General features: G+C 42.9%; 1 protein-coding gene across 3 annotated transcripts; it reads left to right on the top strand.

Moving 5' to 3' along the window:
- The first annotated feature begins 35 nt into the window (after window positions 1-35).
- On the top strand, window positions 36-26587 carry AIDA (axin interactor, dorsalization associated). Of its 3 annotated transcripts, XM_032183925.1 has the most exons (11): window positions 37-259; window positions 3406-3475; window positions 9896-9949; window positions 10751-10805; window positions 15734-15797; window positions 16237-16343; window positions 18075-18086; window positions 20833-20955; window positions 24555-24677; window positions 25154-25271; window positions 26106-26587. In XM_032183925.1, the coding sequence occupies exons 1-11, from the start codon at window positions 150-152 to the stop codon at window positions 26200-26202; spliced, it is 933 nt and encodes a 310-aa protein (XP_032039816.1). In that variant the 5' UTR covers window positions 37-149; the 3' UTR covers window positions 26203-26587. The 3 variants fall into 3 exon arrangements, with proteins under 3 accessions (XP_032039817.1, XP_032039818.1, XP_032039816.1); XM_032183926.1 differs by lacking the exon at window positions 18075-18086 and having other exon boundaries at window positions 36-259; XM_032183927.1 differs by lacking the exons at window positions 18075-18086; window positions 20833-20955 and having other exon boundaries at window positions 36-259.

Genomic DNA, 26587 nt, shown 5'->3' with positions numbered 1-26587 from the left:
CGCTGGCGGGAGGCGGCCGCCGCGTTTGGTTGTCGCCGCGGCGGGGCTGGGCCGGGCCGGGCCGGGCTGGGCTGTGCCGTGCCGGCGGTGTCGGTGCCCAGTCCCGGTGCCCCGTCCCGGGGTGAGCATGGTGCCCTAGTGCTGGGGCTATGTCGGAGGCGGCCCGGAGCCTCCTGCAGCGCTGGGGCGCCAGCTTCAGGAAGGGCACCGACTTCGACTCCTGGGGGCAGCTGGTGGAGGCCATCGACGAGTACCAGATGTGAGTGCGGGCACGCAGCGCGCGGCGCCCCGCCGAGGGGCCCCGGGCCGGGCCGGGGCAGGGCGGGGCAGGTGGCCGCGGGGCCTAGGCCTTGTGCCCCGGGTCCCCCCCGCTCCGGGGCTGGCCCCGCTGCCGTTATGCAACGCGGGGGGGGCGGAGCGGGGCGCCCCGGCACCGCCGGACCCCTCCCGGGGCTGTGTGTGGGGGGAGCCCGGCCGCGGGCAGCCATGGCGCCCGGCCCGGCGGGACGCAGCCGGCAGCGCAGGGCGGCGCCGGGCGGGGACCCCCGGCGGCAGCGAGGGGCCCGGCGGGCTCGGAGCTTGTCCCGGGGGCTCCCAAGGCGGCTTGTGCGGGTGGGATTGTGCTGGAGGGGGGGCAGGGGGCTCGCACTTGTTGCCCGGAGCGTCCCGGTGCTGACGGCTGAGGTGCTGTGAGGTGCCCCCAGCCCTGAGGTGCCCCGGCCTCGTCAGCTCGTGGTTAGGATGCTGTGGGTTCAGGTATCTGCAGTCCGCAGCTGGGCTCCGGATCGGGGCCAGGCCGTTACTGCAAACCTTGCCACGGGGATCTTCTCCAGATCCGTGTCTCAGATGACAAAAACTTCCTAACGTAAAGGAAGGAAAAACATCCCTCAAAAAGTTAAATAACTGCCCTTACCTGGGCACTTGCAAGGAGCGGAGTAGGATCCTAATGCTTCAGACCACCTTGGGAGCACCAGCAGTCACTTCCATTTGACAACTTTCCCTCAGAACGGAAAGCCTAAAGGCTTCCCAGTCTGAGCCTGCTTCGCTAAGAAGAAGGGTCACTAAATGTCTGCAGGCAGCCCAGTTCAGGAGATGAAGCATGGCGTATATTGCCTGCCTCCCAGCATCACTCATGTCTGATGAGAAGTGAGGTGATCTCCATGCCCTGGCTTTATTCTGGCTTTGTAGCAGTGTGAGATCTTTGTTAGAAAGCTCCTCTTGGTAGCCACACTGTAAGTTACTCTCGCAAGCTTGATCAGTGACTTTTTTACTGAACAGAGAAGTCAGTAGATGAACTCTGCAGCTCCAGAGGAAGAAGAAAGGGAGGAGAAGATCAAAAGATTGCAGGGATTTCCTGGGAAGGAGCAGAACCTTTTCAGTGTGCGTATCCACCTCCTTTAGGTACAGCAGGTGGATTAGTGACCACTTCGATCTCTAGAGTAGAAGGTGCCAGTAAGCAGCACAGAGCAAGATACTTCCACGTAGCTCTGGAGATATAACAGCATGGTTTCGTGCTGTCACCTTTTCAAAGGGCAACCTGAGATGGGAGTAATGAGCGTGCTGGTGGGCTGGCTGGATGCTGCTGGCGTTGCCAAGGTCGGTACAGATCAGTGTAGGAAGGCTGGGCATAAACTGGTTATGATGAGCTCGCTGACACTGAAAAAGATCTTCTTGAGTTGCAGTTAGTCTCTTTCAGGGGTTTAATGGCCGCTGACTTAGAACACAGGTGTGGAACACTTGCCTCCCGTGTCCAGGGGGACCTACATCTGCCCAGGTCGATGATCCGGGAGGTTTGTTGCAAGTATCAGCCCTTGCTCATTCGGGTGCTTAATCCCATGAGAGCCCCCTGAGCCCCCAGCAGCACCTTCTGTGTCGAACACTCCAGTCTGTGGAACTTGGTCCGATCCAGCTTTGAACAAGCTTCAAGTGGGACACCAGATGCATTGATGTGGATTAGGGTGTGTGGTGTTTTCTTTTTTTTTTTTTTTTCATTGGTGACAAATGGAAAGAGCATTGTGTCACTAGTGCTTGCGGAATTGTTCGTACTGTGATGCTGTCTGTTGTGGGTGGTGTATCGCTGCTATGGTGATATGTTTTTCTTAAATTGTTGGTTTTAAATGCCCTATGTAGTGCACATACACAGCTTGCTGTTTATCACCCACGTTATACCGCCAGGGCAGCACCGAGGGACTGACTGTGTGTTTGGGTTCCAGCGTGTTTGTGCTTTGTGACTTTTCTCTGCCACCGTCTTTTCCCCATTACGAACAAAGGTTATGGCACGGAGCTGTGAAGTTACATTGTCCCATTGGAACCCTGTTTTGCTACTGCTAGCTGAAAGCTGCAGGAGCTTCAATCCTTGTGTCTTTTTAATAGGGCTTATTTTAAGGAAAACAGCAAAGAAATAGTTGAGGTCTGGTGTCTGTTCCTGCCACAGGCTTTGACAGCAGCCTCTTGTTGTGTACGTATCTGTTCTAACCTTCCCTCCCCACCCCCAAACAGACTGGTGCCCACCGCACCCATGGTGAGAAGCTGAATTCCCCTAATAGTATAGCAGTACAAGGTGGAAGTACACTGGGGTGTCCCAAATGCTGCTGTTTTGCCTGAGTTTTCCCCTCAACGCCCCTCCGCACTGCCTTTAAATAAGTATCTACGTATACATACGTATATTTTTGCAGAGAATGACAACAATTGCTCAGTTTTGCTTGTTTAATTTTCCCCTTCCTCCCCAAACGGAAGCCGTGACTCTTCCCATAGATTCCCTCTCTGGCTTCCTTTTGCTTTCTCCAGCTGTTTGCTGACTGTTAGTTCCCAAACCCCTCAGTACTCCGGTCTCTGTGCTGGTAACGGGTGGAGGCTGGGCACTGCATATGATGCTGATGGGGGCAGATGGGAGCTAATGCACCCTGAGGACAGCAGCCAAGGTGCCCGGGTCTCTCATGGTGGGAGGGTGTGTGGCCAGTACCTGGGGTACCAGTTCTTTATGCCTGCAGCCGCTTCTCCTGACCATCAAATTCTCTATGAGAAACACATGGGCTTGTTTTCATAAGCAGTATACTTTATGTAAAAAAAAAAAACAAAACATGCAAAAAAGGGATGGAGAGAGGGAAAAAAGTCAGTGCTTATAAAAGGGGCTGTTGGTTAGATCGTTCATACCTGTTCTTTCTTCAAGACACATTATATATGTGGTCTTTCCTGCCTAATGTAGGCACTTACTGTGTCTGACTTGTGTTTTGTTTGTTTTGTTTTTCTGTATGGCCTGCCATACATGTGAAAAAGAAACCTTTTGGAGCAGCAGTCTGTGAACCTTTCTGCTGGCACACTTTCAGGAGATGGTGGTGGTGGTGGCAGCGACGGCAGGGTTCTGTGTTGTGTTCTCACTCTTCGATTTTTTCCCCCTTTCCCCAGATTAGCGAGACATCTACAAAAGGAGGCACAGTCTCAGCACAACAACTCAGAATTCACAGAAGATCAAAAGGTAAGTGTTACCATTTGCTCAGACAAGGAACTTGACTCAGGGGTGTTGATGTGGTATATTGTTCTTTCTGTCTTGCAGACCAGAGCCTTGTGACACCTTTTTTTCGTCCCATAGTATGCAAAAACACAAGCAGAGCCCAGAGTGGCTGAAACAGTTGTTGTCATTAGATGTGACAGATGCCCTGCTGTGTAATACTGAAAGTCTCATGTGCCAGAGCCCTTCATAACCTGGGTGTTTCTTTTTGTGGGTGACCTTTTGATAACTTGCATATACAACATTAGCACAATTCATGTTGTGAAGCCTCAATACAAATTGTCTTGAGCCGCAGCCATCGAGGGTGTGTGCGGACAATCTTAGCTTAACATGTAACACCTGACTGGGAAGAGTCCTGGCAGAATAGTCCCTACTAGTCTCAATGTTCCTTGTTTATAATCTTTCAAAATATTGAGCTGATTTTACTCCTTCCTCTCTCCTCTCAGATTAAAAGGCTGTTTCTTGTCTGAGCATCATATTGATGCAATTTGATGGCAGGATTTAACAAGAAAATGCTAGCTAAGGTCCAACAAACTCAAACATCTTCAGCAAAATAAAAGGAAATATTTTGGAATATGAGGTCTTGCTAAACTTTAGTACCTTGTATAAAACCATGTTTTTATTAGGAATACTGAATCAGAGAATGCCTGTATTCCCAGACTTCCAGATGGTAAGATCACTTGTTTGTGCAACGGCATTGCCTGAGCAGTGACATTTCCTAGCCCAGAATCCAATGTATGGTTAAAGGGTGCTGGAGTAGTGGGATCTGTGTTTGGAAATGTCAGTCCTGACAACAGGTCTTGGCTACAGAAATTGGAGATGAACTTGATGTGTTTAAAAAAAAACAAAACACAATGCCTCATTTATCACAAAGAAATACAGCTTTACATAGAGTCTGTCAGTGGCTTGTAAATGTTTCTTTGACATGTACCAACAAAAGAAAGCAAAGAACTGGCCTCCACTGTTCTCTTTACCTTCTGTGAAGAAGAGGATAAGGCTCATGATAGTTCTAAACTGAGTCACAATCTTGGAGAAGGGTTGGAAGCACCTTTCATGATCTGAAGGATCCTTGTTAACATTGGACAGATGTTTTTTCTTTGATCATTTCTGCTCTGTATCCTTTGCTGGTATCTTTTTCTAATGCTCTCAGCTATAGTTGTCTTTACTGCATGTTTCCCCTTTACTGCATGTTTCCCCTCGGTGGTTGCTTTTGAAAATATGGTTATTTCGTGCAGGAGAAGCTGTTAACACCACTTCAGAGGTACCATCTCCTGAGGGTATAGCGCCATAATGACACAGGACTTTGTTTCCAGATGTTCCCTGAGTTGTAGAGAAAGGACCTAATGGTGGAAATGAGTGAGATCAGCCACAAGGAAAGGCCTGAGAGGTTGAGGAAGCAGAGATAAACGACCTCAGATGCAAGTTGTACCACTGCAATCATGTTCTAAGGAAAGAGTCTTCCAAAAGAAGAAATTTGGAGTGGCTGTTCTGAATCCCTGCACAATGATACCTGTATTTATCTCTCTGCTTTCCTCTCTTCTCATCAGTTGATGCACTTAAATTTTGAGCCTTGTTCTCAAATTGTGATGCCTATTTCATTAGCAACATGCATGTAGCCAAGTTCTCCAACATTTTGTGTAGTCTTTCAGTAAGAATGTTCTCTTTCCCTCCTCTATCACGAGTGATGCTAGTCACAACAAATGAGACGGCTGCCTTCTGCTTTCCTTTAGGTATTTCATTGTCCTTCGGGCTCAATCATTTTAAGAATGTGTTTATTTTATTTTTAATAAAAATTTATAGTAACAATTTTTAAATAATTTTAAAGTATTTAAAAATATTTACATTTTATAATTTTTGTTTTATTTATTTATTTATTTATTTAATATTTATGCTGTTGCTTTCAGTGAAACTCTGTACAGCAAAATCTTGTAGTCTGACAGCTCCTTGCTCTCCTGGTGTTCCCTATCTCTGCAGGAGCTTTGTTGGTATAACTTTACGACTATGAGCAATTACTATCATCACTGCTACCATTCATTCAATGTCTAGGAGTAGAGTTCAGCATGCTTCTAGGCTTTCAAGCAGCTTAATTAACTAGAAGTATATCTTCTCTCTTGCCACCCCTCAAAAATGTCCATGGTTAAACGGCAAATTTTGCTGAAATGTTCCTGCTGAGGCATCCACCAGTGTGCTATTTCTTCTGGGTTTTGGAAAGTTTCTTATTCCCTAATATCTTGTCTTTTCCAGGTACTGTATGTCATGTAGGAGCCCTTCTTTATTTGAATGCATATTTGTATTCACTTCAGGGTTTATCTCTCTGATCTCACAAGCCCAGGCTGCAGATGGCATTTCATAGATTGGAGAAGGCGAGTTTGTGAATCTAGTTATGACTTCCAGTTGCTTGGTCTACCCTCATTCCAATCTTTGTGTGGATTTACAGCTAGGTGTTATTTTAAAAGACTGTAAATATTGATGAGAATTCCTGTGAGATTGTTGCTGTTTCTTGTTACACATGAAGAAGATGGATTTCAGCAGTGATTCTTCTGTACAGGGGGAAAACTACTAGCTTTGCCACTACAAGGAAAGGGCATGACTAGGTTCAAATCCTCAGTCCTGTCTGTCTGTATAAACTTTTAACATGTTTGGGTTTACTTCATGCATCACAGGTGGTGGTACAGTGCAGCTATGGCTACATTTTAATTGATGGCGTGTTACTTGCTAACGTGGTCATTCAGCCTGGTAATCTAACAGAACTTGATAGATAGTACCAATTTCTTTCTTAGATGTAGTGTGAGCCCGTTATTATTTACTTTACAGTAAATGTAGAATTTATGATAAGGATTTAGACATTTCAAGATTTGTACAGCTTGACTTTTTGCTATCAATCCGGAATCTGTTTTGAAAGATTCCATCGTCTTGCACCTTCATTTTGTTGAGGACTATAGAGAAATACAGTAAACAACAAATCATTGTGTTTAAATCTAGTTACTCTGCAACAGTTTTAAGGAGGCTGTGCAGCAATTTCATCACCTAGAAGCTGCGAATATGGGATATTAACATACTCTTACCGATGGACTTAACCTCGGTCTTAACATCTGCATCCTGCTGTTGTTTATTTTACCTTCATTCTCTAAAATGATGTCTTCACTCATGATTAATCACTGCGTTTTGCTACATGAGTCGATGCAGTTCGGTTTGGCCGTAGCTGTCAGCTTTCCTTCAGCTATAGCTATCGTCACCCAGTTCTCTGTGCAGTAAATTTGACCTTTAAAGCCCTCTGCTAACCGCAATTGTTGTTTCTTGTGTAGCTTTTTTTTTTTTTTTTTTTTTCTTTTGTGCTAGGCTGGGTTTTGTGCAGTATTGGAAAATCATGCTTTTTGTGCAATGGTAACTTGCTGAAATACGAGCACTGTTGCACAGTCTTAGCATGATTCATTGAACTACTGGTCTCCTAACAGCCTAGACCTCTCTTTAAAGCCAAACTCTGCTCTGGCTCCGTATTTATGCAAACATCTTTGACTGCTTTACAGTTAGCACAGTCATTACTCACACAACTGCACTGAAGAAACCTTGACTACAAGATCAACTGACATTTTCCTTTCTAATCACCAGTTTACATTAAACTGATTCTTAACCGCTTTAATCTAGCAAAATTAATTATGACTTCAGCCTTTCTAATGAGATGCAGAATGTTTTCCCTGCTGCAAAAATGAGCTTTTGCATGGGATAGTTGCAGCTGAAAATGATAGCAGTGTTTAGCTGCATTTTTAACTTTTGGGTTGGGTGTGGTTCCTTAAAAAAATAGTTATGAATAATGCCTGCTGGGAGCTTGCCATATTTCAATAGATTCCATATAAAACCTATTCTTTACTATTTTAAGACTCCCAAACTCTCTTCAATTAATCTGTTTCTAGGGATATTATTGCCCTTCAGCCCCCAGGAGCCAGAAGACACACATTTTGTACAGCTGTTTGTCCTGTCACGAGTTACCTAGTTCAGGCAGTTCTAAGAATACTGAGTTAAGAATCTGCAGGATTGGGAATGGTGCTGTTGCAGAGCTTATCAGTGAGCTAACTAACGAGACTGGAGATGAGAAGTCTTTCTTGAGACCTAACTTATAGTGTGGGTTTCGTGCTCTGTGTACAAGATGGCGAGAAGGAGAGCAGTGTGAAAATCTGTTCACAAGTTTTGATTCCATAGTGGGGCACTGAGGCTGTGCTGGCACCCTGCAAACTTACTCAAAGCTCTCCTTCTCTGGTGCATTTGGAAGGGGGTTTGATCTAACGTGGAACTGGCATGCTCTTTGCTCAGCCATGAACACTCGAGCCATAGGAACAGCTGGGTTTTTGCAAATCATGCAGTTGCAGGCAAGCCTCAGAGATTTCCCCTCCCTTCCCCAGGGAACTTCTTTGCATTCCTTTCTTTTATCCATTACTTCACACCTTCCTCTTTGAGATTGTACCTTTGCAACCATATCTTTCCAGATGTTCTCATATAAAAAGGAATTCCTTATGTTACACTGCAGCTGATGAGAAGGATGCAGTGTGTGCTCTGCCTAGGGACTGACAATCTGCTTCTGTAGTACTGCCTGATGTCCTCGCACCAAGCCTGAATATGTATGTACATCTACAAAAACAGTGCGTGGACATTCGTATGTGCTCCTTTCCTTTTCAGAAATCTGTTTTCCTAATCTGTGCTGGAAACGCAGCTGTAAATCTCTGTTATGTGGCAGAATTGATTTCAGAGAGGTAGAAGTTTGTTGACTGAACCTAGGCTGTGGAATTAAGCTCCGCAGAAATGATGAGCCATAATATTTCTACTTTGCCATGTTGCATGCAAGCATGCAGTCAGGTTGCCCAATGTTAAAATTCCCAAACAAGACACCACTGCATATCCTAGGCAGAGGAAAGAACAATGAATGCCCCATGCTAATAATGCACATGTCACTCACTGCTTTCCTGGAAGGTGCTCAAAAGAACTTTTAAAGATTCTGTTACAAGGGGCAGTAACATAAACTGCAAGGATGTAAAGAGCGGATTAATGCTGTGTTGTAACACAGCACTTAGAAGAGAGAACCAGCTGGGGAGGCTTTGGAAGTTTGAGCCCGTGGTGGCTGACAGAAATCAGCTATCTGAGGCTTTTACACAGTCCGTCTGTTGGCTCTGCCCGTGAGGTAGTGATGACCGATCTGCTTACAGATCAGCTCCTTTGCTCTTTCAGCGTGGCATACAGCAAACCGACACTGGAGCTGCTTAGCTGTCAGCCCAGGGTACTGAGCTGGTGGTGGCTTAGGAGCAGATTTAGAAGCAGCTGATATCCCCTTGCAGAAGTCAGGGCAGATGACTGGCAAAAGAAGCTGTGAAAGCATGCCCAGTATCGTACATGCTGCTACGAGTCTCTTGTAGTCCTAAAACACATCCCTAAAACATAACCCTCCTGTAAAGGGAAGTTCTGGCTTCCGACTGATACCGTATAACTTGCCAGATGCTCCTGCCCTTGAAGTTCTTTGCTACAGCTGTACTCTAGGAAATCTTTGCCTCCCCCTTGCATCTAGCTTAAGGGGAGGGCTATTTTTTGATACTGTCTGATTTAAAAGGAGAGAACGAGTCTCTCGTGCATATTTCAAGTTTTATCTTCCTTCTGGGGGAAAACTTTGAAAATGAACTACTTTTCTTTATAGCTTCACTGTTGCTGTTTCTCTTGTCCTCTAAATGTTCCACAGACTGTTTGGAATTGTATTTTATCTCTGCATATAGACTTCGTTTTTCTTCACTAAAGTCTTTTGGTTAACGAACAAACTTGTGTGGTCAAAAACAGTAAAATAAACCATGCAGGTGTGTCCATTTGATGCCAGTTACATTGTTTGAATTCCTCTTGATGTTTTTCATCTGCTAGTAATAGAAACAAATGTGACCGCTGCTCCTCAAGCTTCTTTTTTTTGTGAAGCATAAAAGCTTCAGTAGCACTGTCTTAAAAGTAGGACTGCTAGTGGAGGATGGTTATGAAGCTCTTTCTTTCCTTCTACATTTTAAAATAAAGATGAGAAATTACTTCACAGTTTTGCTCAGGGGTATTTTAGCTGGCAAGTTTGAATCCAAGAAAGTCTATTTCATGCTTCTGTCAGACTTGAAGTGTCTTAGCAAATTACAAAAATAAAAACTCAGAAACATACTCTACCTTTATACTTCATTTTGCACCAAAACCTGCAAAAGTGGACCATGCTTTTTCAGTGCTGAGATACTGGGCATTTGTAAACTCTGAGGGGGGCTGACTTGGTCTGTTGGGATTGTACCCTACAATTCCCTAAAAGGGAAAATTTTAACAAGAAGAATTAAAGAAGAATGTGAATATGGAAGAACACAATTTCAATATTTTCTTTCTTCTTTTCAGAAAACCATAGCTAAAATTGCAACATGCTTGGAACTGAGAAGTGCAGCTTTACAGGTATAGTTCTCTTTCCCATGTGATTTCATACTTTGGTGATAGGTAATTAATGCTGGTTTTAGACAGCTTTGTGTCTTCAGGCATAGCTAAAGCTTCTGGAAACAGAACAAACAGCTCCTTGAACATTTGGACTTTCCAGGTTGTCTACACGATGCCCCAGGTGATAAAACCTTTTCTGTTGAGTTAGTAAGTTGAATAGGCTTGCTCAGAGAAGCAGATGTGCTACTAGACAGATGAAGAAGCTTCATCATCAGGGTTGGTGGAGATGAGAATCACTGTGGTGAGCTTTTAGGCTTAACAAAATACTGACATATCCTGTATACTGTAACTTCTGCTAGTGTTACAATGCTGGAGTTAAGCCTTGAACAATGTGGGCTCCTGTGGGAGCATCACTTTTGCAGTCTTAGAGGTGATATTACTTCAGAACAACTTGACTGGGCTAGAGTTTAAAGTAAGTCCCTCTGTCCAAATGTTCCTGTGCATGGTAAGTATGAAAAATGAACTAGCTCATTTAAATCTTTTTATCTTGTATTAGAACTTGGAACATGGGATACGTTTTTGTTGATAAATGAGGAGTAGCTAACTTTCTGCCTCATCTGTGAACCTAGCCTCAGTCAGGGAGGTTTTGTTTGGTTGTTTCGTTTTGTTGTAGTTTGCTTTGTTTTTTTTAAGACGTAGCTTTGAAGTAACTTGGTATGCTTGAATAAAGGGAACAGCTTGCATGCTTATTATGAGATGTGATAGCTTTTTCTGAGGGAAAAGGGCATACCCAGATTTAACACTCTCTTTGTAATGTCCTAGTCCACCCAGTCGCAGGATGAATTTAAGCTTGAGGATCTGAAGAAGTTGGAACCAAGTAAGTAGTATCTTTGTATTTCAAGTAAGTGACATTCACCAGTGGAAAATATGACAGCGGGATGAATACTGACTGACCACAGTGTGGTTTGACAGTAATGTTGTTTTTAGATAGTTCTTCCAAATATCTGTTACCACATAGGCAGAATTTGATGTGTATTAAGGAATTTAATGTGGGTAACTTCAAAGTATAGTAGCCCTAATGTTTCAGATAATGTATTAGTCTTTTTGTCTCAAGTAATTCTTTGGGTACTGCTGACTTCACACAGAATCATACTTTAGGCTATCAGTTGTGCCTTATGTAATCAGATGGAAAATTTACCTGCACATAACTTACTTGAACTGAATTTCAACGCTCTGTGGTCTTCCGACTTGCAGCATTGAATGTATTTGTCTTCTGAAAATATTTTATTTGTGCTCATGGTAGTCGATCACTTGCCACTTAACCACAGTAATGTTATAAGACTAACAAAATTAGGAGTCAAAGTGAGGATGAGAGTCGGTCTTTGAAGGGTTTTGTGTTGTGGCTGTTTTTTTCCAATCTGATCCTGGGTCAATTTTTGGTATGTCAATCCAGAAGTAAATTTTTCATGTAGGAAATATCTGTTTGTCTGCTATGTTTTCCTTCCAGTAACACTGGTTGCTTTATTCGCAAAGTATCCTGATGATCAGAGCTTCCACATCTAAGCAGTATCATCCTGGATGCTGACAATTGTTGTTCTTGGGGAACGGGAGACGTGGAAGAGTTTCTTTCATGATGGGAAAAAAAGGGGGTTATTTTGCTCTTTTCACAACGGTATCATTTAGGGAGATGTTGGGGATAAAAATGATGTGCAGGCAGTGTTGCCACTTGATGAATAAGCAGTTTCTCTGTCCCCGTTCTCTAAGTAACTAACACAGCATCCTACAGAGAAGGTTGTGGAGAAGCAGGACATTGAACTGAGAGGTTCCTAAGGTCTGTACAAAAATATCGAGTCCAGATGCTTTTAAACTGTTCCCCGAAAAAGGAGAGTGGAGGTACACTACAGGACTGTTGGGTCTGTGAAGACCATAAACTCAGGAAAGTCTTAACCGTGTGTTAAAAGTATGAGTTTTTTCTCACTCTGTATATTGCATGTTTTGCCTCTGCATTGTCTGATTTGGGATTATTTTATCGGTACACATTCTGTTTACGAAGTATTTTAATTGTTGAAGTAGTTTAATGACTGTAGATCTTAGACTCCATTAGGTAAATGGCCTTTGAGTGACTGAATGATGGAAGAAGACTCATTTACAAATCCAAGGAAATGAATATTGAAGGGTAAAGCTTCCCTGGAAATGCCTCCTTTTCTTGAAAGCCAGTATTTCAGTTACAGTGCAAGAGTCCCCTTCATCAGAGAATTGATTTCTAGCTGTCAAAAAAATGTTCACCAGCGTGAAGCGCATTCAACCCGCGCTTCATGCAACAAGCGACTATATTAAAACTGAAGAAGAGTGTGTGGCCATCAGTCTTCAAAGACACTGAGTTATTTTCCTTGGAGGAGAACGGGTGCTTCTGCAACAACAATTCACCATTGATGTCCTTGATGTTGCTCTCTGGCTTGGATTGTTCTTTCCCTCTGAATTGTGCCTTTGTTTTATGGTTTATAAGTATATCTTGAACAGGGTAAATCTTAATCAGGCCAACACAAGTAATTTCAAAAAACACCCCGTGAAGTGTTTTAATTTGTCTGTTGTCAATTTTTTCTTACATTCCAGAAGAAAAAGCTTTTTTTAAAAAAAAAAATAATAATAAAATAAAATAAAAATAAAAGGACTGGCAATGCAAATAAGCAATTCCTTTGTTAGGTCAAAACGTTTTGTTAGGGTGGAATGAAAACAGCTATTCACACAATTTCAGTTGATTTAATTACTTTTGTGCCTGAAGTGGTCAAAATGGCTGAGAAATTTATTTCTGGTGGTGTTCTAACAACCAGGGCCCTTAGATTTACTTTTTTTTTTTTTCCCTGTGTTGTCAGGTTCTAACTTTTCATAATTGTTAAGGTTGCATTTTGCACTGAAGCTGTTGGCTGGCTTTGTTTCTAGGATTTGTCACTGAATCTCTTGTGCTAGGATAATGCTACCGGAGAGTCCATACATACAAACAGTTCTTTTGAGATTATGCTGCGTGAAATCATTGCCCACACTCTGGATCTTGCAGATCTTTTTCTTGTTAAGGCTTATGCCGGTGTTATAACACACTTTAGAATTAGACAGGCTGTGTGCCAGTACTGGCATCTGTGTGTAAATGAGATGAAGTGGATCCAGAACTGCTCTAGCTGAAAACCATGTGTTTTGGTGGGTCGGTTCGGTGACCTCCTTGGGCATGAGAGTAACACCGGCAAGAAGGTGTATTTGGGAAGGCGCAGAACAGTCTTTAAAAAAGATTTCTGTTGTAAAAGCAGCATAAATACAAGGCACGTTGCTGGGGATCTGCCCTTTAGTTACACAAACTGCAAGCTTTCTGTGAATCATTTTCTAAGCAGCAGCATTACAGAGGGGAAGTCCTCTTTACTCCAGAAGACATGCACACTTAAAAATAAATACATAAATAAAAGTAGCTCTGAAGTGTGGGTGTCTTATGCAGTGTTGCGAAGGAGATTCCTACTCGTTATAACCTAACATATTTCCTGTTATCTGATAACTTTGATTTAAATCAACTGAAACTGTAGCTTGTGAGAGGTGTAAAGAGGATTTTCCTTTTCCTCGAAGGGTGGATGTTGCATTGCTTCTGTATATTTCATCAGACTGAGAGCTGCAGATCCAGTTCTTATCCTGATGATGTGTTTAAAGGGGTGTGTTTAGTAAATCCCAGTATTGTGACTTTGCAAAATTACTTGCTATTAGTGACTAAACAGAGTTGAATGCATTCTAAAAACTTGATCCACAGTGCTCTGCTGCAAAAAGGCAAGAGATTTTGGGTGGTATTGCCAGAAGTGTTTCTGATCTGAACACTTAGCATCATTTTTGTTAATACTGTCCCTGGGAATTTGGAAAGCGCTGAACTGCCAGAAGCAGGTTTGATGCCAACAAGTGTGTAGGCGCAGCTTTGCGGTAGGAGTGTGTATGCCTACCTGTGCATTGCAGGTGCTGTAAAGCTGTCCACCTATTTCTCATGATGCTCATATTGCTGGAGTACTTTGTGCCCTCTAGTGATAACTGAGATTATTTCTGAGAAAGCTTTTTTAGGGGATGTTCATTTGTGTCGTGGGAGAAGCCGGTTACGGGAAGAGGGCAGAACCTAGTGCATACCAAACTTTGGAAGAGGGAAGGAGAACTACTGCAATTTCTGTCACTTCTGTATGCCGTGCCTCTGAGCTGTATGAGATATTACTTTACTGACGTTTTTCTATTTGGGGCAGTTTCGCTTTTTGTCTTGGTATGATAGAGCTTTCCAAGAGCAGGGGAATTCAGAGGGAGATAAAATCCCTTCTTTTCCTGAACCTGAGCTGTGCTGGGAGGCTGTTGTCTGCTGATAATCAGCCACTTTCCTGTTGGGAAGCGGCTGCGATTCTTTGCCACCCTGTTGAGATCTGCCTTGCTGATCCCTCAGGGCAGAAGCCTTGAGAGAAGGAGAGACTTGGCGTCAGTTTTGTCTGTCACACATCTAACAGCAGACAACTTAAAGCTCTCTCTGTATGTATGTATTGGGTCCCCCTGGAATCAGATAGCATCCACCTTCTCAGGTCATGGTAAAGAAATCAGAAAAAAAAGATCAGTAAAGACTGGGAAGGTTTTTTGTTTGTCTATGTATAGTTTACTGAGGGGTTCTTTATTCACAGTAGCGTTTGGATGTCTGGTAGCTAATGATGGAGCCCACATGGAGTGATGTGACTATGAAGAAAGACAGAGAAGCTCTCCTGCTATACTGGCTGAGTTATAACACGCAGAGACAGAAAGGGCCTAGCAGTGGTTCTGTAAACATAGCTGGTGTGTAAGTACGTCTGGGATTTTGTGTTATGTTAGCACTGCTTTAACACAGTTTTGTTCTCCTCCAAAAGTTCCAAGGGGAGATTTCAAAAATGTGCTTTGAGAGGGCTTACTGCAAAGTGAGACCAGTGAGAGGACTTGCTCTTAATACCTCCTGCCTCCCCTGCCCAGGCCAGGATCCTCATTCTCTGATAGGGACTGCCTCTCTCTGCAAGCTTTCTTCTCTTTTTAGGCCTTTTAGCCATTGTGAAATGCTTATTTCTTTTATACACTTTTGGAAATACAACTTTTACTAGTTAATGCTTTCAGAAATAAAAGCTAAAGTTGTGATTATTAAAACTTGAGTAAGGTCCTAATGCAAATGGCAAAGCTGTGGTATTACAGTGAATGTTGGAAGGTATAGCCAACGTTTCTGGATCTAACGCTCAGATATTGCTCTGTGTCTCTTTTGAACTTTGCAAATCTACCCTCCACGTGCAGGAGGAAGTAGGAAATCTCAACTAAGTTATGTGTTACCAGCATTCTTGGACTCCCACGGTGGCTCTCTGAATGTGCAGGGTAGGTACCTGTATGCTTAAGCATGTCAGTTCTGGAGACTTCAGACTGTTTGGAGCCGATTCCAGTAACAACATCACCCTTGCTTCAATAGCTACCCAAGGTTGCTACCATTACCTCAGGGGCCTGTAGCTTTTCCTCATGGTGCTTTTAGTTCTTGTTACGTTTATCTTCCCTGCCTGTATAAATGTGGTGGTTAAGTACTGCAGTCACAGTTACCCAGTATGAAAGTTGTAGTGACATGACTCATCAGGTCTGTACTGATGTTTAAATTATGAGAAATTTTTTTTTATGGCCATGATCTGATCCTTTTAAAATTGTTTTGTGAAGTTGCAATGAGAACGGACCTAGTTGTGCAAAGTGGTAGAATTAATGCTTATTTAGGAAAATAGATTCTTACTGTTGTTTTTTTTTTTTTCTCTGCAGTCTTAAAGAATATCCTCACTTACAATAAGGAGTTCCCCTTTGATGTTCAGCCTGTCCCACTCAGGTAAGAGAGAGAACTGTGTCACTGTGTGTTACGCATAGGTATCTGAACGGGCATGGTCTGGGAACTGCTGCATGTGAGACCTGAGAACTTCTAGAGCCACCTACTTGCTGCATTACTTTGGGTAAACTGGTTAAAAAAGAACTTCTGAATTCAGGTTTTCTAGGTACTACTAAAACCAAAGCCCTTGCTTTTGGTAAAATCAGTATTTGGTAGGCCCTACATCTCTCTGGAATTGTCAGTATTTTCTCTTGTTTTTAGACTTTGTGCTTTATGTGTAGCAGAAAGCTTTCTACAGCAGTTAGCTAAGCTTTCTACAGTAGTAGCTAATGTGAAATGACATTAAAGTGTGTGCTCCTGTTCTATACTCAGTTGCTGATGTGCAAGTTGAAAGCGAGATGATGAGTGATCTTTGGTCTCGCTCTTTTTTCATATTTCACAGGAAGATTTTAGCACCAGGAGAAGAGGAACACTTGGAGTTTGAGGAGGATGATGAGGAAGGAGGAGCTGGAGCAGGGTCTCCAGACTCGCTTCCTGCTAGAGTTCCAGGTAGGGGCACCAGCCTTGCCATACCAACCTATACAGCATGTGTAAGTTCTGTCTCTTTCTCCACCTGTGATTTTAAAAGTTTGGATGAGGAGCACCAGGCTGTATTGGAAACTCTAGTCCTGTATTGGAAAACCACAAAAGTGACCTGTGGACTTTTTTCCTCAGCAAACTATCTCCTATTCCAAATAGTTGTACCCCTAATCTGTGAGGCAGTACCAGCTACCTCATATAATTTGTGCATTCCATGCACTTTTTTAACCATATTATGTGAAGTGTTCCAACCACATTCAGATAGAAACTGTGGCAATATTTGCTCCTTCAAGGAGCATCACATCCTGCTAGAGATGTGGGGAGTTGTTGCTGGTTAGTTTTCTGTTATGTCATCTGGTGAGACAATAGCTTGGACTAAAGTCAAGCTTGGGGAGGAGAAAGAAGAGTAGCTTTGGTTTGCTAACTTTAGTGCTTGTCCACACGAAAGCATTTTATAAGTGGATATACCTACTGATTCTGGAGGAGGTCGTCTTGGAGCCTCAACTTTTGACAATTTAATAGGTAAAGAAGTAGGAAGTCACAACAGAAGTTTTGTTGTTGTTGCTGTTTTTTGTTATTTTTTTTGTTTCATTCCTGATGTAGTTTATTTGCAGTAAAAACAAATTTCTAGTTGCAGAGCAGGCTGGCAGCCTTCTTATTTCAAGAAGGAGATAACAAATAGGGAAACTAGAACTGGAATTATGGTTGAAAGAGATAGTATAACACCTATTGGAAAATTCATTTAAGGCTTCCTCTGAGTACGTGTGTGTGTGTATGTCAAACTCTAAAGTCTTTTTGATTATGTTAATGTGCATAATTACATTTTTTTCCTGCATGGTATTAAGTATTAATTTTTTTTTTTCTTTGACAACTCTAGGTAGGTAGATAGATGTCAAGTTCAAGGAAAAGGGAGATGCATACTTCTGGTTCTTTTTCTGTACTTTTCAGCACACTGGTTATTTAAGGTGTAAGCTGGGGGAAAAGTGAGAGATATCTTGAGTAGCTCGTGATATGCCTGTGAATCAATCAGGTTGTGACTATTACCATAGTTACCTCCGTGCACCCTGTTGGCACTGTGTGCATATAACAGACGTAGAGACGGTGTCTGTGCTTAAGAAAGAATCTAAGCTGACTGTAGGCAGGTTTTGTCTATAGTTAAATTATTCTCAAAGAAGTAGAGTAACTAAATCCGAAAGAAGGGAGGTTTGAAATATATATTTTCTCACAGAATTATTCCTTGGTAAAACCATGCTTTTAAGAGGAGTTGCTCACACCTCTTCTTACTGATGTTTTACATTGTCATCTACTTCATGAACTGTCTGTCTGACTTCTCTGAACCTTTTTGCATTAAGGTAAACCTCCCTGTAGCTATGATAATCTGAACCCCTAGGGTGTTTCTGTATGAGTTGAAAACAGATCTTGTTTCCCTGATGAATGTAAATTTGTGTGGCGTTTCTGACCTTATGGGATGTTAGTTGGTTGCTCTTTCTGTGGGTGACGAGGCTTAAGCAAAAGCAACTTGCAGCCATCTGAGGTGAGCCTGGTAAATGGACTTCACATATTGATTTGAGAGAAGTGTTGCACTCTTTGCTTCAATATGCCTTTAATCCGTAGTGCATAACTATTGTCTAACTGACCATTGTCTTGTCTTCTACATGCATGGCTTCATCGTTATCACATTGCACCATTCATCTAACCCAGGAGCCAATGAAGGTATGATGATAACATTTTAGTACATACTGTTATTTCTCTGATCATGGTCATGTAGCTGTAATGTTTGTCATTCAGCTGTTGCTTTCAAAGCTCAAAATACAGCCTTCAGTAACATGGTACTAGGCATCTAGGGGTTGGTTTTATCTGCCTTCAGTAGCAGGAAAAGGGAAACTCTTATTTGGTGACATATGTTACATTGCTCTCCAGAAGTCTTAATGTGCTAATAAAGATGTGCTGACTTGTAGAGTAGCCAAAGGCAGGAATAGCTAGATTTTCTTTAGTGGAATACACATTCGATGAGCAATCTTACATTAAAAAAAAAATATATATATACACATGTAGTTACACTTCTGTGCTGTGTGAAGACGAATTGACCAGGGTCTTGCTGTCCCTGCCAGCTGAGGTTTCCCATCTGCCTTTCTCCTGGTTATATACTACTTTATTCCACTGCTGTGCTGACAAGAGATTCTTCTGTGGCCCATTTCTGTTTGTGAACCCAGCAGGAGACCCGTCACCTTTTCCCCTTTCTCTGAACTGGGGGCTGGGTCTGGAGAGACCAGGCACCTCTGTCTCGGTGGCAGTGAGCTATTAGGTTGGCTCACCTTCATGCATCTGAAACGCACTTGTAGGAGGACGCTAACAATACATAATAAAATAAAATGTAGATGCTCTCTTCCCTCTCTGGCAATGAATTCCTGCAGTTGTGCTGGAAATGGCTGGTACTATCCTCATGAAAAACCTCAGAATTAGCCTGCTGAAGACTTACGGGCTCAAGCTGTGGCAGAAGACGGGCAGTGTGATGGGTGATCGTGGCTCATGTGGGACAGGTTACAGTCAGCTGCTTTAGTCCATTGCTGGTTTAGATGTGACTCCAGCTGAGGCAGCAAGGAGAACACATTCCTTAAGGACCGTCTGTCACAATGTCCCCTTACCTGTTGGAAGTGGGCTTGACTTTTTGTTCATTGCAATTCTGGAATTTCATACATTCTGGAAAGCGTTTTTCAAGAACAGAAGAATTTTTCTCAAACCAGAATTTTTATAGTAAGTACCAGAGTCTGATACATCTCATAGATGATTTTGGTGTGTCAAGTATCCCGTCACTTAGCATATTTCAGAGATGGATAGGAAAACTGGAAGTTACAGTTCGTCTCTCTTGGCAGGGCATGCTGCTTTTCGGAGACAACTGAAAGGCGGTAGACCAAAGTTTTGTGCTGAAGAGAAGGCCCTTATTTGCCTTCCATTAGATTGTAATAAAAACTTTGGCTTTTAACAGCTATTCAAGTGATATAGCAAGATGAACTAGATTGTGTATGCTTCTTGGCAGAAAGGGATGCTGTCGAATAAATTCACTTTTCAAGATATCGTATACTACGGTCAGAAGTCTGTCCCGTTACTTCAGAAGAGTGGGTCAAATTCGGCCATGACGTGTTGTAAAGTGTCCACAGAGGCGGTACCTCGGGGTCATGGCTCTGCTGGTAGCCAAGGCAGGGAGTTACAGATACGTGGTGTCTCACAGATGGGAATCCAGACCTTGATGGTGGTCCTGAACGTGGGACTGAGTGCAGAAGGGCTCATAAGATCTTGCTGAGTCTGTAGTGCTAGCACTGAGTACACTGCCCCATCTTTTAAAGCTAGTCCCTCTAATGTGATGAAAATTCCTCAGTTCTCCAGCTTTTCAAGCCTTGATCGGGGGAAAAAAAGGATCAAAGAAAACCCAGATTGGACTTGCCAAAGGAAATTATTACTTTGTTTAGATCTCAAGCCTTGGGATAACATTTTATTTTTTAATTAGAAAAACAAAACTTTAGATTAAACTTGCTCATGAGTCTGAGCATTTCTTGTCTTGGAGCTTATTCATCTAATACCAGAGACAGGCCTGAAGCCTGTCAGTTTTCTTTAAAATCCACATGAAGAAGCTGTCCCTCTACTGATTACAGAATCTCTCTTTATTTTTTATTTTTTTATGGCTTTTAGTAAGTTTGGGTAATTTTGTTTTCTTGTCATTTTCATTGTCTTCCTCAACTCTACAAGGATTCTCATGCATTGTCCACAGTGTGTGACCACAAAGATTACCTGATCCTAAATTTTCTTGATGAAGAGCTAGGAACTGCTTCCTAAATGCAGCAGGAAACTTGAGGGATTCAAACACATTTTTTTTACTCCTCCGTTTAAGTACAGATCAATACAACTTGGATAATTAAGAATGTCTCTTTTGATTCCCTTGCACCCAGTGGGATTCGCAACAATGCCATTTTCTTCCTTGTTCTCCCAGCCTAAATGTTCAGCATGAAGCCAAGTCATGTTCAGCGGGGTGGGTACTCTTGATTATGTGTCTGAACTTCCTGCAGCTGCAGATTGAATCCAGCTTCCCAAATTTAATCCTGAAAAACTATATAAATTGAATTCCATGCATGAGTTACTCTGCATGAGAGCAAGAAGGAACACTTTAAACAAAGCTTTTCTCTGTTCTTAGGACATTTTTTTTAATTTTTATTTTGTTTTGTTTTACAAATTCATTTAACCTGAGGCAGTCCTGATTTTTTTGGGGTTGCTTGTTTGCTTTTTTGATGTGGACTTAGAAATCTGTCATTTAATGCGTAGACACACACTGTGTGCTGGTGGGATAAGAAACCTTGGGCTTGGCACTCCGTTGGAAAACAGCCTCTTCCATGAGAGGTGATGGAGTGAGCAAGGCCTCTGCTGTAAAATGACTCAAAGGATTAATGATGTGTTTTACTCTTTTCAGGTACTTTATTACCCAGATTGCCATCTGAACCCGGGATGACATTACTCACCATCAACATAGAGAAAATTGGTCTGAAAGATGCTGGGCAGTGCATTGATCCTTACATCACAGTCAGTGTAAAGGGTAATGATTTCTGTTCCTGGCTCCTCATTTCTAGTTTGCAGAAAGTATTTTCTGAAAGTAGCATTTTTTATTTATTCAACCTGCAGGGAGAAGTGTTTGTTTGGGCCTGCATTTATTGTTGTGGTCTTAAGGCTTCTGCTTTTTCGAGGGTGGAAAAATCCTGTATTTGGGAGATACTGGGAGGTGAATCACTGCAGGAGAAGCGCTCAGCTGTGCCTTCCCCAAGCTGGAGGACGAGTATTAGTGACTTGGCAGACCGTACTTCTCTCTTTCACTTCCATTAGCTGACTCTTAAGTACAGATCTGTTTGGACTGCTTGTACTCCCCAGCGCATATTGGTCTCTGGGCTTCCTGGAGACAGCAAACCACAGCCCACTGGCTCCATTCTTGCCCTATCATTAGGCCAACTTTTTAGTAAAACAAAGATCTTCTTACCAAAAGGAATGGGTATGAAGTTGAGAAGTAAAGCTTTAAAGTGCCAGCCTTGGCACCGAAATATTTCAGCTCATGTGTTAGGCTAACTGTCCCCTCCTCAAGAGTCTCCGTGAGTCTGGAAGAACCTGTGTCTCTGTCAGCTGCGGATATGCGAGGTGAGGTTTTCTCACTGTTTCAGATAACAACGTGGTTGATGGCTTTTGCTTGAGGCTGAGATTTTTGGTATTCAGTCTTTCTGGCAGGAGCATCTGTCTCATCCCCGTTTCTTAGAAGGAAGCCACTGTAGTCAGAGTTGCGTACCTTTATCCATCCTGCTTGACTTGTGCTCATCTTTACAATCTTTTGAGGTGTATGATTTTTCTTTATCAGATAAAAACTTGCAGCTGAGCTCTGTTCCGTTGGTGGCAGCCTCTATTCAGTTGTGACAGCGACCTTCTCTATATCCTCTTTCGACGTGCTATTAGTCCCAAGTGTAGGGATGTGATGCCTGCGTTACCAGGCTGCTTCACCTGCTGGACAAGTTCTGTGTCAGAAGTGGGGGTCACGGCATTGAATCCCAGCGATGTTCTCAGATGCTACCTGCCAACGTACATACACAGGGAGCCTTACCTAATCCTGCTTCCTGGGATCATTTTTCAGCAGTGAAGCTGGAACATGACTCTCGCCTTCCTCAGCTGATACAACTGCCTTTTTGTGTTCTCAGTCTTAGAAATGCACAGTATTTGTGTTTATGGTGTTGCCTCAAGTATGCAGCATTATTTTTAGCTTATGTAACTATTTGTCAGGCTCCGTTTCTCTAGTCACTTTTGGATCTTTCTTTGCCTCCGCTATGCCAGAAAGCTGAGGGACGGGTGACTTCAGTGGTGAGGCTAGCTGGATGGATGTGGGTTTAATCAAACTTAATTCTTTCATGCTGAGTTTTTCTTGGCCAACAGGGAAATACCAGCGCTAACAGGGTTCTAACGTTGGATCCTGGAACTTACCAGAATTTGTAAAGCAAACATTCGTTGTTCCTTTCCACCAAAGTGTTTCTCAGTCCTAACTTACTGCATATTGTTAAAATTGTTGCTTGTCTTCAGAGCTAGCTTTCATTTCCTTTCTGGAGCTGAGGGAGGCTGTATTTCTAGACTTGCTTTCCCAACCACTCATTCCGTTAACGTGTGGCACTTCATTAGCAAACTCTTATAAACAGCAGCTGCCAAGTAATGATGTAGGAAACTAGTGTCAAAAGAGGTGTGTGTAGGGGGTGTATCACCTCTTCTAGTAATGGTGACCTTAAACTTTATTTTTTAAGATTTTTGTTGAGTAAAAGTGACTCAAAAAGGTCATTTTGTCCATATTATAAGGAGTCTTAGGGTGATTAGTTGTTGGTTTTCCTTGGTGTTTTTGTTTTGTTTTGGGGTGTTTTTGTTGTGTGTGGGTCTGTGTGTGTGTGTTTTTGTTCTGTTTTGTTTTTAATTAGGCTGCTGTCCTGCAGATCAGCAGAGAGATGTTCCTGCTGCCATGTTGGTGATCCCTTTCCATTCCCTGAAAGAAGTGTGTTCAGCAGCGCTTCAGGGCCCCAACCTCAGCAGAAAGAGTGTTGTCTCTGGTGGCTTGTGCCTGAGCAGCGCAACTGGTGCTGACAGCTGGGGTCCAACCTGTGGCCCCCTGTGCCTCTGACTGTAAAAAACAGGAGAGAGAATGCATGGTGACCCAAGGAATTGTAGTGAATGGAGTTAAATCCAGTTAATCTTGACCCAAAGATTTGTTTGTGGTGAATGGAGTTAAATCCAGCTGGAGGCTGGTCACTAGTGGTATCCCCCAGGGCTCAGTACTGGGGCTGGTCCTCTTTAATATCTTTATCGATGATCTGGATGAGGGGATAGAGTGCACCCTCAGTAAGTTCGCAGATGACACTACGTTGTGTGGGAGTGTTGATCTGCTCAAGGGTAGGAGAGGGATTTGGACAGGCTGGACCGAAGGGCTGAGGACAATGGGGTGAGGTTCAACAAGGCCAAGTGCCAGGTCCTGCACTTGGGGCACAACAACCCCAAGCAGAGCTACAGGCTGGGGGAAGAGCGGCTGGAAAGCTGCCTGGCAGAAAGGGCTCTGGGGATACTGGTCGATAGCCAGCTGAACATGAGCCAGCAGCATGCTCAGGTGGCCAAGAAGGCCAACAGCATCCTGGCTTGTATCAGGAATGGTGTGGCCAGCAGGACTAGGGAAGTGATCGTCCCCCCATACTCGGCTCTGGTGAGGCTGCACCTCGAGTGCTGTGTTCAGTTTTGGGCCCCTTGCTACAAGAAGGGCCCTGAAGATGGTGTAGGGTCTAAAGAACAAGTCATATGAGGAGCAGCTGAGGGAACTGGGGTTATTTAGCCTGGAGACAAGGAGGCTCAGGGGAGACCTTACCACTCTCTACAGTTCCGTTACTTCTCAAAGGAAGTTGTAGCAGGGTTGGGGTCAGTCTCTTCTCCCAAGCGACAAGTGATAGGACAAGAGGAAATGGCCTCAAGTTGTGCCAGGGGAGGTTTAATTTTGGTATTAGGAAAAAATTCTTCAAAAGGTTGTGAAGCACTGGAACAGGCTGCCCAAGGAAGTAATTCAGTCACCATTCCCTGGTATTCAAAAAACATGTAGAAGTGTTTCTTAGGGACAAGGTCTAGTGGTAGACTTGGCAGTGCTAGGTTAACCGTTGGACTCGATGATCCTAGAGGTCTTTTCCAACCTAAATGATTCTATGATTTTGTTGCATCGAGTCAACAAAGCAGGGGGGCCTGCAGTGATTGCAGTTTGTATGAGCTGTGCCAGCTTTGACCTGCACAGAGGGGCACCTTCGGTGCATAAAACTCTCTGCTGGTTCCGCTGGCAGTTCTGAAGCCCTGCAGACATCTTGCCTGCAGAGGGAACGGAATCATTTGTTGGCAGCAGACAGAAATGTCCCCTTAAAAATGGGAATCACTCCAAATTCTCATCTTAAACTGTCAGAACTCTACCTGCTTTCACGTTGCGGTAAAAGATAAAACTCACTGACTGTGAAGGGGTGTGATTACCCCTCTCCGTCCAGGTGGACATTAACTTTTTGTGAGAGTATGAGGATTGATTCATAAGCATCTTAAAGGAAGCAGAACCTTAAAGTCTGAGAAGCTTCTCCCAATTCTCGTGCCATTTCTTTCCTGCAGATTTGAATGGGATAGATCTGACTCCTGTGCAAGATACTCCTGTGGCTTTGAGGAAAGAGGACACGTATGTCCATTTTAATGTGGACATCGAGATTCAGAAACATGTTGAAAAACTAACAAAAGGTACGTGGTATGAAGTAGCAGAAGCAGGGCCCGGGAGCTTTGGAAGTGTGGGTAGAAGGTTGCTCCTATCTAATAAACAGGCCATGCCCAAGCTGCTGCAGGGCTCAAGATCCAGACAAGGATAAAAATAGATGTTTGTATTCTATCTTTTCCAAATTGGTCACTGTGATGACTTGCAGACAAGGGAGGAATGAATGAAAACAAATAAAAATGCAGCAGTCTGCTCTGCTGCACAGGTATAGAGTTTCTTTGTGACGCTTTTAGTTACTGGATGTGAATAATTGAGTGAAGAGTACAAGCTCTTGTGACTGTGATGACGAGCATTGTAAGAACATGGTGTATCTTTTAAGTAAATTACTAAAGCGTTGGAAATAATTTCATCCAATATATGTAGAGCATCTTAAATTGCGGATAAGTATTAGGATAACTGTTGGTCATAATTGCTAACTTCACTATTAACCCATTTTCTGTTTTAGGTGCAGCTATTTTCTTTGAATTCAAACACTACAAGCCTAAGAAAAGGTTTACTAGCACCAAGTGCTTTGCTTTCATGGAGATGGATGAAATTAAACCCGGGGCAATTGTTATAGAACTGTAAGTGACTTGCAGTTATTAGATGCCGATGCCAGAGGAACTGAACTATCCTTCCGTTAGGATGTGCAGCTTGTATTGTGGAAGGTTTAATGAACTCATTAGATTAAGTTACAGGAGGACTATTCTATTTTTAATAAAGAAGGGGAGATAAAATGCTTTTAGACAAACAAAATAGCTATAGATCTTTCTAAAATATATATATATATTTCCAAATAAAATGCTGGTGTTTGTAACTGAATTTTGTATCAGTTTAACAGATTCTGTAGGGGAGATTTTCATTTTGATGTCTGCTTGAATGTCAGATCAGCTGTACTTAAAAAAAAAAAATTTTTGAACTTCCATGATCTTCTGATACAGGACTTCTGTGCAGGAAATATGAATTGAGACATGGGATTCTGATTTGAAATAGACTTTTAGGAACACTTCAAAGCAGTGTTAGGTGGTTGTTGTTGGGTTTTTGTTTGCTTTTTCACTTAGGTAAAGAAATGCATCAGCCAGTTATAGTGCACATCAGTTATGATGTGCATCCTAACCTTACTGCGTGGGTGAAGGTCTGTCAAGTGAGGGTTTTGAGTGTTTGCTTTCTCTTTCCAGGAAGGAGTGAACCTTGCAGGTGGGGACAGTTGTAGGAAGAGTGCTTAACTTAATCTTTGGTAACTGGAGTACTTCTTTGAATTTCTTCCTGTAAATCCATTTATTGTTGTTCCAGTAAATCTCATCTGATGTATTTAAAGATTATGGTAATAGGATCAGGACAGGACAGGCTTCCTAGTGTGCTTTCATCTTCCTCATAGCCATTAGGACTTGCAGTAATTTACTTTCTTGTGCTTACAGGTACAAAAAACCCACTGACTTTAAAAGGAAGAAATTACAACTGTTGACCAAGAAACCACTTTACCTTCACCTCCATCAAACGTTGCACAAGGAATGACCCTATTTGTGAGACTTCTGTGAACTGAACCACAAGTCATGGTAGCTGTGTGTAGTAGCCTTAGGCTTCAAGTGGCAGGAGAACGACTGTGTCCATGCCAGTAGGTCAAACGGGACCATCACATCCTGCACAGCACTCCTTCAGGGTCAGAGGCAAGCCTACCAGCCAAGTGCAAGTTTTTTTTCAGTACCTTCCAGATACAGGTTTTTCTGAGAGCCCTGAAATATTTTGACTGCTTTTCCTAATTTTGCTGTTCATCACTTTTTATCGTAACCATTATTATCCTTTTGCCTCAAACTCCACCGAAGGTTGGAGACTGCCCCTTTGCCAAACCTGTAGCAATAAAGATGTGGCAGGCCTACTAACCTGTTTACACTCGCTGTGC

The sequence above is a fragment of the Aythya fuligula genome, chromosome 3 (genome assembly GCF_009819795.1).
Source record: "Aythya fuligula isolate bAytFul2 chromosome 3, bAytFul2.pri, whole genome shotgun sequence".
NCBI classification, from domain to species: domain Eukaryota; kingdom Metazoa; phylum Chordata; class Aves; order Anseriformes; family Anatidae; genus Aythya; species Aythya fuligula.
The sequence above is the reverse complement of the archived record's forward strand: the minus strand, read 5'-3'. Positions and strand labels throughout refer to the sequence as shown.

What these genes read in the sequence shown, in the direction of transcription:
- AIDA (XM_032183925.1), top strand. Translation starts at nt 150, where the DNA reads ATGTCGGAGGCGGCCCGGAGCCTCCTGCAGCGCTGGGGCGCCAGCTTC. An exon ending in CATCACAGTCAGTGTAAAGG is followed by an intron (nt 20,956 to 24,554) that starts GTAATGATTTCT and finishes TCTTTCCTGCAG; the next exon opens with ATTTGAATGGGATAGATCTG. An exon ending in TGTTGAAAAACTAACAAAAG is followed by an intron (nt 24,678 to 25,153) that starts GTACGTGGTATG and finishes TTTCTGTTTTAG; the next exon opens with GTGCAGCTATTTTCTTTGAA.